General features: G+C 45.9%; 1 protein-coding gene across 3 annotated transcripts in view; it reads left to right on the forward strand.

Moving 5' to 3' along the window:
• Nucleotides 1–1,235: 1,235 nt before the first annotated feature.
• The window catches only part of ST8SIA6 (ST8 alpha-N-acetyl-neuraminide alpha-2,8-sialyltransferase 6), a 43,567-nt gene continuing 30,737 nt past the window's right edge, over nt 1,236–14,065 (forward strand). For 2 of the 3 annotated variants that reach the window (XM_053359465.1, XM_053359463.1), the window contains exons 1-3: nt 1,236–1,429; nt 1,700–1,810; nt 13,542–13,640. In XM_053359465.1, coding sequence (XP_053215440.1) covers nt 1,335–1,429; nt 1,700–1,810; nt 13,542–13,640 — 305 coding nt within the window. In that variant the 5' untranslated portion in view covers nt 1,236–1,334. The remainder of the gene's footprint in view (nt 1,430–1,699; nt 1,811–13,541; nt 13,641–14,065) is intronic. The other variant, XM_053359462.1, reaches the window with a different exon arrangement.

Genomic DNA, 14,065 nt, shown 5'->3' on the forward strand with positions numbered 1-14,065 from the left:
CCTCGTGCTCTTTAGAAGAACGTGTCATCGTATAAATCGAAAGCACTGATGGGGGCTGTCCGTCCCCCTGCCGCCAAGATTTCCCCTCTTTCTGTGCCAAAGTACAATTAAAATACAATACAGCACAACAATACAGTCATTAAAAGCCAGTAAAAATTAATCACAGGCACAAGCCCTTGAATGTAGCATGTATGGCAAGCAAGAGGGAGGGGCAAAGAGTCAAAGCTCTCAAGCCAAGCAGGGAAAAGCCCTCACCCTGGCTCCTCACCTTGAGGGTTTCCCTGGAGGTCCCCAGAGTTTAACAGGACAGGGCAGAATGGTGTGCCTTCTCTGGTTAAAAGAGGAGTTTGTGACTCTGCTCTCCCTATCTCAAGGGAGCAAACTTGAATAAAATATTGGGGGAGCCCAGGGAAGCCCTGCCCCTGCCCCGCATACCACACCATTTGAATGGAAATGCCCATCAACGGGGGGGGGGGTTCAATTATTTTATTGGGGCGAAGGGACCTCAGCCCCTAGGATTGGCTCCTATTCCCCAGCTTGTCATTTCCCCAACATAAATCCTACTAGGCTGCGATTTGCTGGGGGGGGGGGAGAGGCAGATCTAAGGCAGCAATTGCTCCCCCCCCCGCTTCTTCTGCTAGTGGTAACTTTAGAGGGGTGGGCTAGACCGCTCACGACAGCCGCCCACAGCGAGGGGAAGGGTTGGCAAGCCCACCGCCTGGGCTGCGAGCCTGATCTCCATCCTGCCTCTTCCTTCATCAGCTGAGTTCCCGTCTACTTTTGGCCATCCGCTGACTCTCTGCACATGCTCAGAGGCAGCCTTTGCCGTTTCCAATGAACCCGGGTCTTGTGGCTAGGAGAGCTCGCCCGCCCCGCCCCGATCTTCCCAAGGCACAGATCCCCCCGACCCGCCCCCCAACTTCCCCATCCCTTCTCTCCGGATCTCTCCTCCTGCCTTTGTGACACAAGCCAGCGTGGAGCAAAGTGTTTGAGCGACTAGCTAGGGCTGCCGAGGGGCTGGGATGAGCTGAGGCCCCTCCGGCGGCGGCTCGCCTCCCCAGACCCCGCAGGAGGCGAAGCGGATCCGCCAGGAGCCGGAGGGGGGCGGAGCCAGAGCGGCGTCGGGGGGCGGGAGCGAGCGAGGGGCGGGGGGCGAGAGCAGCCGAGGAGCCCCGACCCTGCTCTGCCGCTCGCCGCCGCCCCTGCTCTGCCCGACGGGGTCGCCTTCGCTGCAGTGGGAGGCGGGCGGGCGGGCGGGGGCAGCGGCGACGGCGGCCGGATCCCGCGGCAGGCAGGCAGCTCGGCAGGCAGCTCTCCTCCCCACGGCGGCGGCGATGCGGGCGGTCCTTGCCCTGGCGGCTCTGCTGGGCAGCCTGCTCCTCTGCCTGTGCCTCGGGTGGCTCTCCGCCGATGGCTCCGGCGGCGCGAGGTACTGGAGGGCTCTTGCCTGGGGGGCTGCTGGGGGTGGCGGGATCCCACGCGGCGGGGATGAAGTCACGGGGATGGGGGTCGGGAGAGAGGCCAGCTCCAGCTTCCCTGCACTAGGGAGGCTTCCCCAAGGCAGGGGGCGCGCGTTTTTTTGCGGGGTGGGGCATGCACGAAGGTGCCCAGGTCTTTGCTGTGGCTGGACTGGGCTCCTTCCTCGCGCCACTTAATGCTCTCGGCTGGCCAACTTGGGTTTGTCTCGCTTGCTTGCCAGGGGCTGGGAGAAGGAGGTCAGGGCGACGACGGGGGGCACCCCCAGGGTGATGCGATCTCTCCGAGCGCCCTCGGCACCTGCCCAGCTGGAGTCTCCGTTGACCACCAACAGGTAAAAAGGCTGAGCTGTGTTGTTGTTGATGATGATGATGAAACGGCTTTTCTCTCCTCCGTGTTGGGTTGGACCAAGAAGGGAGAGTTGCGCTGGTCCAGCGTGAGAAAGGCAGCCGCGAACATCTGGATTGTGGACCAGGGGTGTTCCAAGAAGGGCCGATCATCTTGAAAACGCCCACGAGTTCCTGATATTTGTGGTTGGTCCCTGACTGTCCTGCTCTCACTTCCAGATCCCAACTCTTAGGGGTCAACATACCTTACTTTTTCTTTTCTTTTTTTCGCAAATCATTGTTCTTGTAACGTGCCTTTTGGCTTCACCAACAGCGGTGAAAAACTTGGTGGTAGATTATCTTATCCCTATATTATTTCAGTTACTTTTAAAATTGCATTTTAAAGTATTAATGATATATTGCAACTGAAGCAGCACAAGGAATCATTTGTTCATTTCAAAATTTGTAACTGGTGGTGGAAACCAGATTCCTTTCCAGGAAAAAAATGAAATCAGAATTATTTCCCATTTAGGTTAGCAGAGGAGCCATCTTCAGCTTTGAATATATTCTACCCCCACTTTTGTTTTCTTTATTCTTTCTTACTTACTTTACCCATCATCTTCGCTTCGCTTCAATCCTTTCTGCTGTGAGTCACCATCCTCAAGCTCAGGTGCTTCTCTTTCAAACACTTTAGCTGTGATCCACGAGACCACAGTAATTTTTTTCTTGAGAAGTTTCTTGTCTCCTCAACCCACTCATTAAACTCCCACGGCATAAAAAAACAAAAATAGTTTTAAGATTTGGTGTGAAAACTTGCAGAAATGGGAAATGTCACCAGAGTAAGATGAACAGTTTCACCCAATTTGACCTTTGGAGAGTTCTCAGGTCCAGCCCCCGCCTGCTTTTAGAATCCAGGCAGTTTGTGACTTCAATCCTATACCAGCCTCCCAATCCCATTTAACCAAGAGTCTTACTTCTGAGTAGACATATATATGATTGTACTGTAAATAGCCAGTTAGGTTCAGGTTTAAGAGGAAGATTCTGAAAAAGTTTTGCATGAAGAGAGATTTCAGATTGAAAACATTTTTGTGTGGGCAATTTTTCCCCAGCTGGATGGGATTGGTAAGGTTTCTTTTGGGTCGTTATTTCCATTGTTTGGTTCTACTGTTTTTAAACCTAGTAGCTTTTATTGTAGGATTGTAAATTGCCTTGAGATTCATGTAGTTCATATAACAACAAAATTGCTGTATTGTCTGGAATGGACTTTTTGAGAAGATGCTTCAGAGTACTGTGATCATTTGGGTATATAAGGGGTGAGACAATCTTTCAGGTAAACTGGTCCCAAGCTGTATATAGAGTTTTAGTCATCAAAGCCAATACTTTGAACATAGCCTAGTAGCCGATTGGCAGCGAGTGCAATTTCTCCAGCAATGGAGGTAATGAGCAGTTGAGTCCCTGCAGTTTGCACCAGTTGCAGCTTCCAGAATCCAGATCAACTTCAAGGATAGCCCCGCATAGAACACATTGCAGTAATCCAGCCTGGATTACCAGTGCATGGACAGTAGAATCTATAGGCAAGATCAATACAGCCAGGGAACTGACCAGCGTTAATTCTATTGAGCTTGGAGCTGATCACCATGCAAACTCCATCCCTTAACTGAGGGCTAAACAGAATGTAAGGGGTGGGTTATCAGGTTTGGAGCCTTGCATTACAACACTTGATGGATGAGCTCACACTATGCCTTCTAACATTTTGATCAGGGCTTTAGAGAGGAGTTATTGCCTCGGGTGGGTTCAGCAGCAGGTTCAGACTCCACACCCAGAAGATCTGAATCCCTTTTCTGATGCTAGCAACAAATTCTGATTCTCAGGCAGGTCTACAGGTAATTCTTCCCCTGTATTTTGGGTGGGTTGGGGGCTTTCTCTCTATATGTACATACCACTTTTCCTCCAAGGAGCTCAATTTGGTGTTGATGGCTCCCCCACATCCCATTTTATCCAACAACCTTGGGTGTTGAGTTAGGCTGAGAGATGGTGGCTGGTCCAAGGTCACTCAGTGAGCTTCATGACTGAGTCGGGAATTTGAACCCAGGTCTCCCTGCTCCTAATCCAACACCCTAACCGCCACTTCACTCTGGTGTTCAATTCCATATGTGACAGGATTCTCCTCAACCTGACATTATAGGTTGTTCTGCATTGGTTTTAAGTCTCCCGGGAGAGAGACTCATTCTTCTTATGTAGCTAGTTCCTCAGCTGATCTGTGCCTTTTGCAAGTATTTCCCCCCCAGCATTCGACTGACATTTTTCTATTACTAAAGCGCTCGCTTCTACAGCACTTCCAATATCAAATAAGCCTTATCACCTAGATTTTGATGCTGATTAAAGGTATAAACGGAGGCCTTACAAGTCTTATTCCATTACAATTAATAAAGGATTTGCCAAGTTAAGCCGAGCAGTGATTTCTTTCTTTCTTTCTTTTTATTTTTAAGCCATGGCACAGAACATCCATTTTCTTGGTCAAAACCCTTTTACAGTAAAATAGTATGTTTTTCTGTCTCTTTGGCCTTCTGTGACTCCTATAATTTCAAATTACTTTAGGGTTCAAAAGCAGTGAAGGACTGACAATATTTATTTCATTCTGTGATTGAATGTTCAACATTTGCTGCACTTCTGCAGAACACTGGGGACACCTCCAGGGGCAATAATTGTCAATCCACTTATATAAATGTCCCAACGGCTTTTTTAAGAGTTCCTTTTGTTTGCTTACATCTAGTGTTTAATTGTGTGGAAGCAAAGATAAGAAAATACTTTGAGCAAAAAAAAGGAACCACAGGAGTAGCAATGCAACAACAAAAGCCTTTCCTAGTAAGCCTTTCCCTACCAGCATGCCAGGTGCTGAACTGCAGGACACACAAACAGATGTGATGCCTCTTACAGTTTTTTTCCAAACATTCTTGACTCTCCTGTCAGTTTCTATTAAAGTTTGTAATATGCATGTTGTAGGAGCAGCAGTCAGGCAAGAGAGATTAACTGACTAATAAAGAGGGGAAAGCACCTGTTTCCAGGGATGAAACATTACATCCATATAATGCACTGGAATTATTTGGCTAAAAATTATGGCTGATTACTGTAGAAGTGTTAGCAAAGTCACTTAAGTAATGCAGATGGAGTCCAGTGAAAAAAGAATCTTTGTAACACTTTATTGAGGAAAACTGAGGGAAATGGTGCATAATTTGAAGAGAAAGGAACAGAGGGGTTCAGTCCTTGTTTTGGTCAACCAAATATACAGAGGAAAACACTTTTCAGGACATTTGCCACCTCAGTGAACCAGCCAGATGGGTGGGGTATAAATAATAAAGTTGTTGTTGTTGTTGTTGTTAAAGAGCATGCCACTCTGGTTACTAAGCAATACCTCCACCCACCCACCTCTTGACTAGTTGACTTTAACATTAACAGAATTAACCCTTGAGATCCAAATAGAAATATCTCTGCTATTGCACTTCCAGAAAAATGATTGTGTGAAATTCTTTCCGCCAGTTGTCTACTCAGCAGCATGTTACCAGTCCTATTTCTAGGCCCTGTGTGAGCTGTCTCTTCCCTTCTCCATCCTGTCTCCTGACTATCTCTTCATCTCATTCCTCTACGCCCCGTTTATCTATGCCCCCATATCCTCTATGCCCACTTCTGCCCAATTTTATTATTTTGTTTCTACTTTCTTGCTCGACAGCTCCTCTATACCACACAACCTCTCCAGGCAACCTTGGCCAGGCAAGAAGGGTTTTCTCCCAAACTGACACCGTACCTCCCACACAGCACCTGCCCTGATATTTGACCTTCCACAATGACAGACTTTGCCTTTAGAGCTTAGAGTGCTTATAAACCTTCCATGACATCACAGCAGCTCAAGCAATGACCTGGCTTGTGCGTGGACACAAGAAACAGGGGTGGTTTGTGCTTGTGTGATTGTTATTTTTTTCATGGCTCCTGTCTACAACAACAGACCCTTTTGGAGAGGCTGTGAAATAATTAACCAAATGTAATTAATTATTAACCGTGCTACAGAGACCTCTGTGTTCTTTCTTCTGTCAGAACGTTGTACCCCTGAGGGTAAAATAGTTATTACAAAGAATGGGAATAGTTACTTAGCACATAAGTAATGGACTGCAATATACATTGCTCAGCAAGCCTGGCAGCTGTGCTAAATTGACTGCCATCATTAACATTCTTATTTCCTCCCAGACTTTGTCTTTAAGACACATTATGAAATAGCCTTTCTGGGGTGCACCTGGCAGAACTGATATGCCGGAAAGCATCGGCCAGCTATCCCCACATTTCTCCTGTAGGGGTGTTGACTTCTGAACTCTCCCTTCTATAGCTGTCCCTTTAACAGGAATAAATAGGTGATTATGGCCACATTCACACGCTGCATTTAAAGCACCATAATACCACTTTAAACAGCCATGGCTCTCCCAAAGAGTTCTAGGAGCTGCAGTTTTTTAAAAAAGGGCTGAGAGTTAAGAGACCCACATCCCACCCCGTTCCCCTCCCAGGGCTACAATTCTCAGAGTGGTTTCACAGTCAATCCTCACAGGGAACTCTAGGCATTGTTGTTATCAGAGGGGCACAGTGGTCTCTTAACAACTCTCAGCACCCTTCACAATCTGCAGCTCCCAGAATTCTTTGGGGACAGGAACCATGATTGTATAAAGTGGTATCATAGCACTTAAAATATATGGTGTGGACGGGGGGTATGTTCAGCTTCACTTGCTGCCAGTCATACATCTCTTCTGTCAGTCATACATCTCTTCTGCTAAAGGGGCAGAAAATAATCCCCAATCCTCTTTTCTTCCTGAATGACATCTCTACACCCCTGACAAGCGCAGGAGAGGTAGAACTTAGCAGGGACCATGCTTGTCTTCCAAACACAGAAATACTCTTGAAGAATCTGTGGACCCCATTATGGAAATTAAGTTTGTCAACGTGATCGATTATCTCAAGTCAGTGTTCCACCTCAGGCTGTGTTGTGGGTGAGCTTGGGGGTTGGCTTCTTTGAGCCAAATTCCATCCCAGCGCAACCCTGTACGTTACTCCCATGCCACAGCTGCTACCTCTCTGCTCCTGTTTTCCCCAATCTAGTTGCATAGGCTGCATCTTCCACCCTGTCTCTTGCATGTTCAAAAAGTACTCCCTGGATGGGAGGACAAAAGGCACCTCAGCGTTTCTGGAGCACATACCTTTGGAATAAGGTGCAACCTCTTTAAGCCCAAGCAACCCCCCCCCCCCCGTCCAGCTTGGAGGAAGCGGAGCTGGAGGCACCCACCTTGCTGCGCAGGACCACATAGATCTGCAGGTGGCTTCTGACACATCAAGCAAATCTGTGAGGCCGCCTGCCTGGCCTGATCTTGAATGCACAGTGAGCTATCCATGGTCCTGACTCTTAGTCAGCAGATCCATGCTTTGGCTCCTGGCTGGCCAGAAGGCCCCTGTGAACCACAACAGGAGCCCTGAGCATGGGCAGGAGTGAGTTTATTTCAGAGCAGATCTTAGGGCTCATCTACACTTGTCCCATGATTCCTAAGCACAGGCTTGAGAGGTCTTTCTTTTGTCTCACTGCTTTCCCCGGGAAAACACACTGTATACAGTGCTACTTCGGGTTAAGAACTTAATTCATTCTGGAGGTCTGTTCTTAACCTGAAACTGTTCTTAAACTGAGGTACCACTTTCGCTAATGGGGCCTCCTGCTGCTGCTATGCTGCTGGAGCATGATTTCTGTTCTCATCCTGAAGCAAAGTTCTTAACCCAAGGTACTATTTCTGGGTTAGCGGAGTCTGTAACCTGAAGCAACTGTAACCTGAAGCGTCTGTAACCCAAGGTACCACTGTACTGCCAAACTGGAACAAACGTCATGGAAAGATCAAAATTAGAAACAGAATTGTTAGAACCCAATACTAAGAATTTGTCAAGAATGTACAACTTGCTGTTGAAATGGAATACACAGGATGAAACGGTTAAATCAGCTATGATTAAATGGGCACAAGACATTGGTCATGACATTATGTTTGCTGACTGGGAGCAGTTATGGACCACCGGTATAAAGTTCACGGCATGTAATGCCTTAAGAGAGAATATTATGAAAATGATTTATAGGTGGTACATGACCCCAGTCAAGCTTGTAAAAATTTATCATTTGCCCAATAACAAATGCTGGAGATGTAATGAAACGGAAGGTACTTTCTATCACCTTTGGTGGACGTGCCCAAGGATTAAGGTCTTCTGGGAGATGATCTATAATGAAATTAAGAAGGTTCTTAAGTGTACCTTTCATAAGAAACCAGAGGCTTTTCTCCTGGGCATGGTAGGCCAATTGGTGTCAAGGAAAGATAGGACGTTTTTTATGTACGCTACAACAGCAGCAAGAGTTCTTCTAGCAAAGTATTGGAAGACACAAGAACTACCCACGCTGGAAGAGTGGCAGACGAAGGTGATTGACTATATGGGACTGGCTGAGATGACGGGCAGAATCCGTGACCAAGGAAAAGAGACGGTGGAAGAAGATTGGAAGAAATTTAAACTTTACCTCAAGAACTGTTGTAAAATTATTGAGTGCTAAAATGTCATGGGTAAGGCAAAGCAGATTTGCAGCGATAAATGATTGGGTAAGAGAAAAAGGTTAAAGAAAGTGAATTATAAGTAATTGAGATTAGGGGTTGCTGAAAAAGTTTAAAACAGGGATGCAGAAAAGGGAGGCATGGGGAAGTCGTTGAAATTGGGTTTAAGAAAAAAAAGGTTATGAAATTATACATGTTTATATGTTTGTTTGTCTTTGTATTGTAAGTTGTAATGTGTTATAATTTATGTTGGAAAATCAATAAAAATTTATATTAAAAAAACAACAAACTGGAACAAACGTCAATCAGTTTTTCTGAGGGTTTTCCCAGGGCAAGCAGCAGGTGAGAGCTGGGAGGGCTCACACTCCTTTGTGCGGCATAAGAGTTAAGATGCAATCTTGATATAGGGGTTTGTATTGTATTGTTTTCTTTTCTTCTTTTGTTTTTCTTCTTCTTTTCCTGTTATCTTATTTTTATTTGGATTAGGTTGACCTTTATTCTATTCTATGTTGAAAGCTTTTTTAAAAAAGAAAAGCATTGATTACATGAAATCTCAAGACAAACAGAAATGTGAATGAGTCCCCTGTTGCAGTACATGCAGTGTGATGCCTCATTTTTAGAAATGACAAAGTTCCCTTATGCAGGGCTTGCTTCACCCACCTTGAGCAGGCTCTGCACGGACGAGTGAGGGGTTCTGGGGAAGAGGCCATCATCCCATCCTCGCCAGCTGCTGAACCCAGAGTAGCTATCAATTGAATTCGGCATTCAGTAGTGTTCTTGCCCCTCCAGGCAGAGTTCTGATTTGATTAGGCTCTCTTTTCACTGAGCTTGCTCATGTAATCTTGCTGCACCTGAGTTATAGAAGAAAATAAGCTTGGTGCTTGAAGAGGAGGGAGATCACAGCCCTGAGGCTTCCTTGCTTCGCTTTATAGTCTCTGTGGACATCACCTTATTACCAAGCCATGGCATAGTTCAGTAATTTTAGATTCTTGAGTTAATGGCCTTACAAAGGCTCTCTCTTTTAGGGGATAATGACTTTCCTTTGAAATGTGGTCATCCAGCCCTGCCGCTGCTGCATTTGAGGGGCCTTCCTGCTTCTGCTGTGTGGGGCCCTGGACCTCTGTCTCAGAGTCTGGCACTGATGGCACTGCTGTTTCCAAGACTTTGGGACATACTATCAGTTGGCCACCCCTGCCTTAGAGGAGAGTAATTTGTTGATGATCCTCACCACAGCATTTTCCAAGGGTCAGTCTCTTCTTTTCCTATGGCTGGAATGAGTCCTTGAACTTTGTTTAATGCACAGGAGCCTTTGCTTATGGCAAATATGCCACACTGTCAAGTTTATGGAACAGACAGGGCCAGCCCTGCCACTAGGCAGAATCAGACAGCTGCCTCAGGCACTGATTTTAAGTGCCATGAATTGGCAGCAAAACTGTTAGTACTTAATTGATTGTTGTGACTGTATTTTGACTGACCGGGAACGTGGAGAGATACTTGTGGGATTTTCTGCCTTAGGTGTCAAATGAATTTTATTGGCCTTGTGGGGAGGAGCGGGGAAGCACTTTCTGCTGACCCAAACCAGCTTGGCTTTGTTTAAAATGGCCTGAGATTTTTCTGGATTTGCTGCAGAAACTGGAATTCAGAATGCTAAATGTACTTATTAATTCCCATTCCAGTGGCTTAACTAGTTTGAAGGTTTGGTCTTGCTTGGGGCTGTCCCTACTATTAGGAAGAATGAGGCAACTGCCACAGGCAGTAGTTGCTGGGTGGGGTGTGTAGGAGCAACATGTTGGAAGGCAGATCTGAGTGTGTCACTAGGCCTACTAGCCTGCCACCCTCAGATGTTCCCCCATTGCCAATGTCAAAGACAGATTCAGCTGCCAATGCAGTTGGCTTCTATACATGGACTGTGGTGGAAGGAGTGGAGTTCAATGGTAGGGCATCTTCTTTACATGCAATAGTCCTAGGTTCAATTCAATGGTCTGACTCAATCTTGAGAAGCTTCCTACGTTCCTAGGAGTTCCATATTGATCTTTGCATCAGACAGCAAAATGTCTTGAGCCAGCCATGGGGCATGGGAAGGAGATGTCTTCCCGTGATGTCTGGCTTCAGTAACCTTTCATTGGCCTAAAACATTAGTGACAATTCCATTGGGGGAAGGGGGGGGGGAGAGTGGGAAGAGAGTGTCAGACAACCTCTTACACAGTTGCCGTGATTAATGTCGGAAGACAATTTGTTACTTCTGCCGTTTAAGATTTTACAGTCCATTTCACTGAGCATTTAGATTGCATATTACCTTATTAATCAAAGTGTCACGAACCCTAAAACAGCAATGCAGTCTCATTATCTAATTCGACAAAATTAGTGGCAGAATACTTAAGAAGTTAAAAGCATGTATCCTATTGGGGAACAACAATTGGTTTATAATGGCCATGGAGTAGCTGACTTAATAAAAATGGGAGAGAATGAAGAATGAATAGCAGTGTTAGAAACAGAAGAACATGGTAGGGTATTTTCAAAATTTATACATATTTTGTCACTTTGGGGAGTGTCCAAACTGTAACATGGGGTAGGGAGCCTCAGGCCAGTGGCCAAATGAGGCCCTCCAGTTCTTTCTACCTGGCCCCCAGGCCTCTTCCCAGACCACACCCCTCATTGGCTCTACTTTTCACCCACGTTGGGTGTTTCCCCATGGCTGGAATGAGTCCTTGAACTTTAGTTAATGCCCCTTGTTTGTCTGGGATGGGTGATAGAGAGTTGTATTTGCAGAAACTAGCCTACATACAAAGGTATGATAACTTCCATTCTTCCACCCATTTCCCCTCTGGGCCTGCCCTCCATTGCCATGTGGCCCCAGGATGGCTACACAGAAGGGAATGTGTCCCTCAGGCTAAACAACACTCTCCCCCCACACCTGGCTGTAATAGCAAGTGAATCCTGGATTTGGGGAAGAAGGATCATAGTTGGGGTAACTATGTGGGTGTCTATCCAGTCCTTATGCCAAGATCCAGCTGCCCGTGTGCCAAGATAGTGCCAGGCACTTGAGACAAGTGTAGAGTCCAGAAGGAGAATTGTTGCCAGCAATCAGGGAATCTATTAGCTCTTTCCAATAGTTTTTGAAAGGAGAGGGGAAAGAGTGCATGTATTGTGAGCTGGCACAGTTTTTGACTTCCCACTTGAAATCCAGAAGCTAAGACGACTAGAAGTAATGAGTTTTAGGCAGTATGAGAGTCAAGGCTAAGAAAGAAGGGAATGCTAATATGCAGAAAAGGTCAAAGTCACCCAACCTTTGAAAACTGGAGATTATATTGTGATTGGGTAAGAAAGCATTGGACCAGGAAATATAATATTACCCAGCTTTTGGGAATCATTGGCTACCGCAGAGGAACTGCAGCACACAGAGCTCGTTTTTCATGTTATTAGCTTTCATTTTTCCCCCTAGAGGTGGCAGTCATTTGCACTCCCATGCACTCAGAAGGAAACTGAAAGCGAGATCCATGTTGTGTGTTTCCCAAGCACAAAATGTCAGGAACGGCTCCTGGATCTCAAAAACCCGAGGAGAAAGAGCAAAATGATAGGTGGCCTGGAGACTGGAGCAGAACTAAGCTGAGTGACACTGGGCTGTTTGCATTTCTACTATAAGTAATGATGGATTTATTTAAAGCCTGTCACCACTCTTAGGACACTTTAAGGCCCGTTGGCTGTGGAAGATGGAGCTTCTTTGCTTCAGTCCCTTTTCTGCTTTACACTCTCCTCCAAAATATTTGAGCGGGCACACCTGTTTCTCATGACAGCATAACACATTTGCAATTCTTGCACAACCTCATGCTGGGATAGCTGTGAACTCGTGCTGTTCATAAGCAATTGCATTCTAGCATGTTTACTTGGTCTGCTTGCACTGTCCCATTAAAGCTATTTAATAGAGATGCATTGAGAGATAAACTCAGTGTTTGATTTTTATGGTTGTGTGTGTATCTCGGAGCCAGTTTCCAAACCACTTTTATTTTTAGTGCGGCACTTTATTTTCTCTTGTATTATTGTGTGCCTGTCATTCATTCCTACTGTGAAGATGAAAGCTATGTAGGGTATTTGGAGACATCATTGCCAGGGGAATCAACAGCGGTCTCCTTCTGAAGGCAGAACCAAGGTTGAAGGGAAGGGGAAGAGGAATTCTGATCCTGAAATCTCCATCCACCTGACAGAACCATGAACTTATTCAGGGGAATAAGATGAACAGAGGTGATTTAGAGTAATAGGGGAGTAGGACCAGGGGTGGGGATGGGTGGGATGTCTAGGAGAACATTTGCCAACTTGGTGGCCTTCAGATATTTTGGACTGCATGCTTTGGGTTATGGCTGAATCTGGTGCACAGCCCTAATATCTGAAGAGAATGCAGGCAAATTAAATTCTCTGTGTGGAGCATTTCCTGCCACATTGAGGTGGTTGCCTGAAGTCAAGGCCTAGAAAGTAGGTTTAAAGCAGTAGGTGGAAACCTTTGGTCCTCTGAATGTTGTTGGACTACAACTCCCATCATCCCTGGCCACCTGAAGGGCTGAAAGTTCCCCACCCCTGTCTTAAGAGCACACACAGCAGTAACACTGCAGAAGTGAAGCAGCAGCACAGAGTCTCAACATGATACAAGCAGAAGGTGGCCTTGAGTTCAATCATGAAAGAAAGGCTGGGTATAAAGGTAACAAATACAGCTATAATAATGCTATTTGAAATGCACATTCATATTTGAAATGAGCATCTTGCGTCTTTGTAAAAGCCATTAATGTTTATTGTTAAAATAGACGTGCCTTTCTGAAATGCAATTATGTTGAAGCTGTGTGTGGTTAGATAGATAGATATTACATTTCTGATTTCATCAAAATCAACATAACACACTGAACAATGCAAGCAAAACTCCCCTCTTTATAATAAAATATGTTTCTGGTGGCAACTCAGAGCAGCCCACTTCTGGACAGAAACCACAGAATGAGAGTGAAACAGACTTTGCCATCCTGAGTTTTCTCCCCTCACAAGCTGGAGCTGCTGCTGCTTATCTTTGCTTCACAGCCATCCATTGTGCAGCTGCTGCCAAGACCATTTTTATTCTTTCAAAGACTGATTTTCCCTTTTATGTTAACAGAACGGCTCCCAATCAGACTGGAATTCAGAAGTCTGAGCAAGCCTCAAAATGCAAAGAGTTGTGGAACAACAATTGGTCTTCATCTATCAAGAAAAAAAGGTAGGGAGGTCTGCTTCTGTTCTTAAATTCACTTGGTTTACATCCAAATACAGCTGCTAAACACAACCCAGGATACCCAGATGTGTGATGGCAGTAGTTCCAAGGGTGAGATGCTCAATGCAAAACCAGGGCTATAGTGGAGTCGCGTTGTAAAGAAATGAGTTACGAGACTGACTGAGGTTGCAGATCAAAGCGCAGAGTGGCCAGATCTGAATCTAGACCTAGAATGCATAATCTCCAAGCCTGAGTCCCTCAGACCAGTGACAAAAGCTGGAGTCAAGGACTTGAACTGGAGCCTGAAGTACACATAAAACAGGCACAGGTAGAATCCCAGGTTCCCAGTATTTATATAATTGACATCTTGGGGCACCTCCCAAGGCCCACTGCTGATGCCAGTCCTGGGCAACTGGGAGAATGGGTCTAGC

Source organism: Podarcis raffonei, chromosome 12 (genome assembly GCF_027172205.1).
Source record: "Podarcis raffonei isolate rPodRaf1 chromosome 12, rPodRaf1.pri, whole genome shotgun sequence".
Taxonomy (NCBI): domain Eukaryota; kingdom Metazoa; phylum Chordata; class Lepidosauria; order Squamata; family Lacertidae; genus Podarcis; species Podarcis raffonei.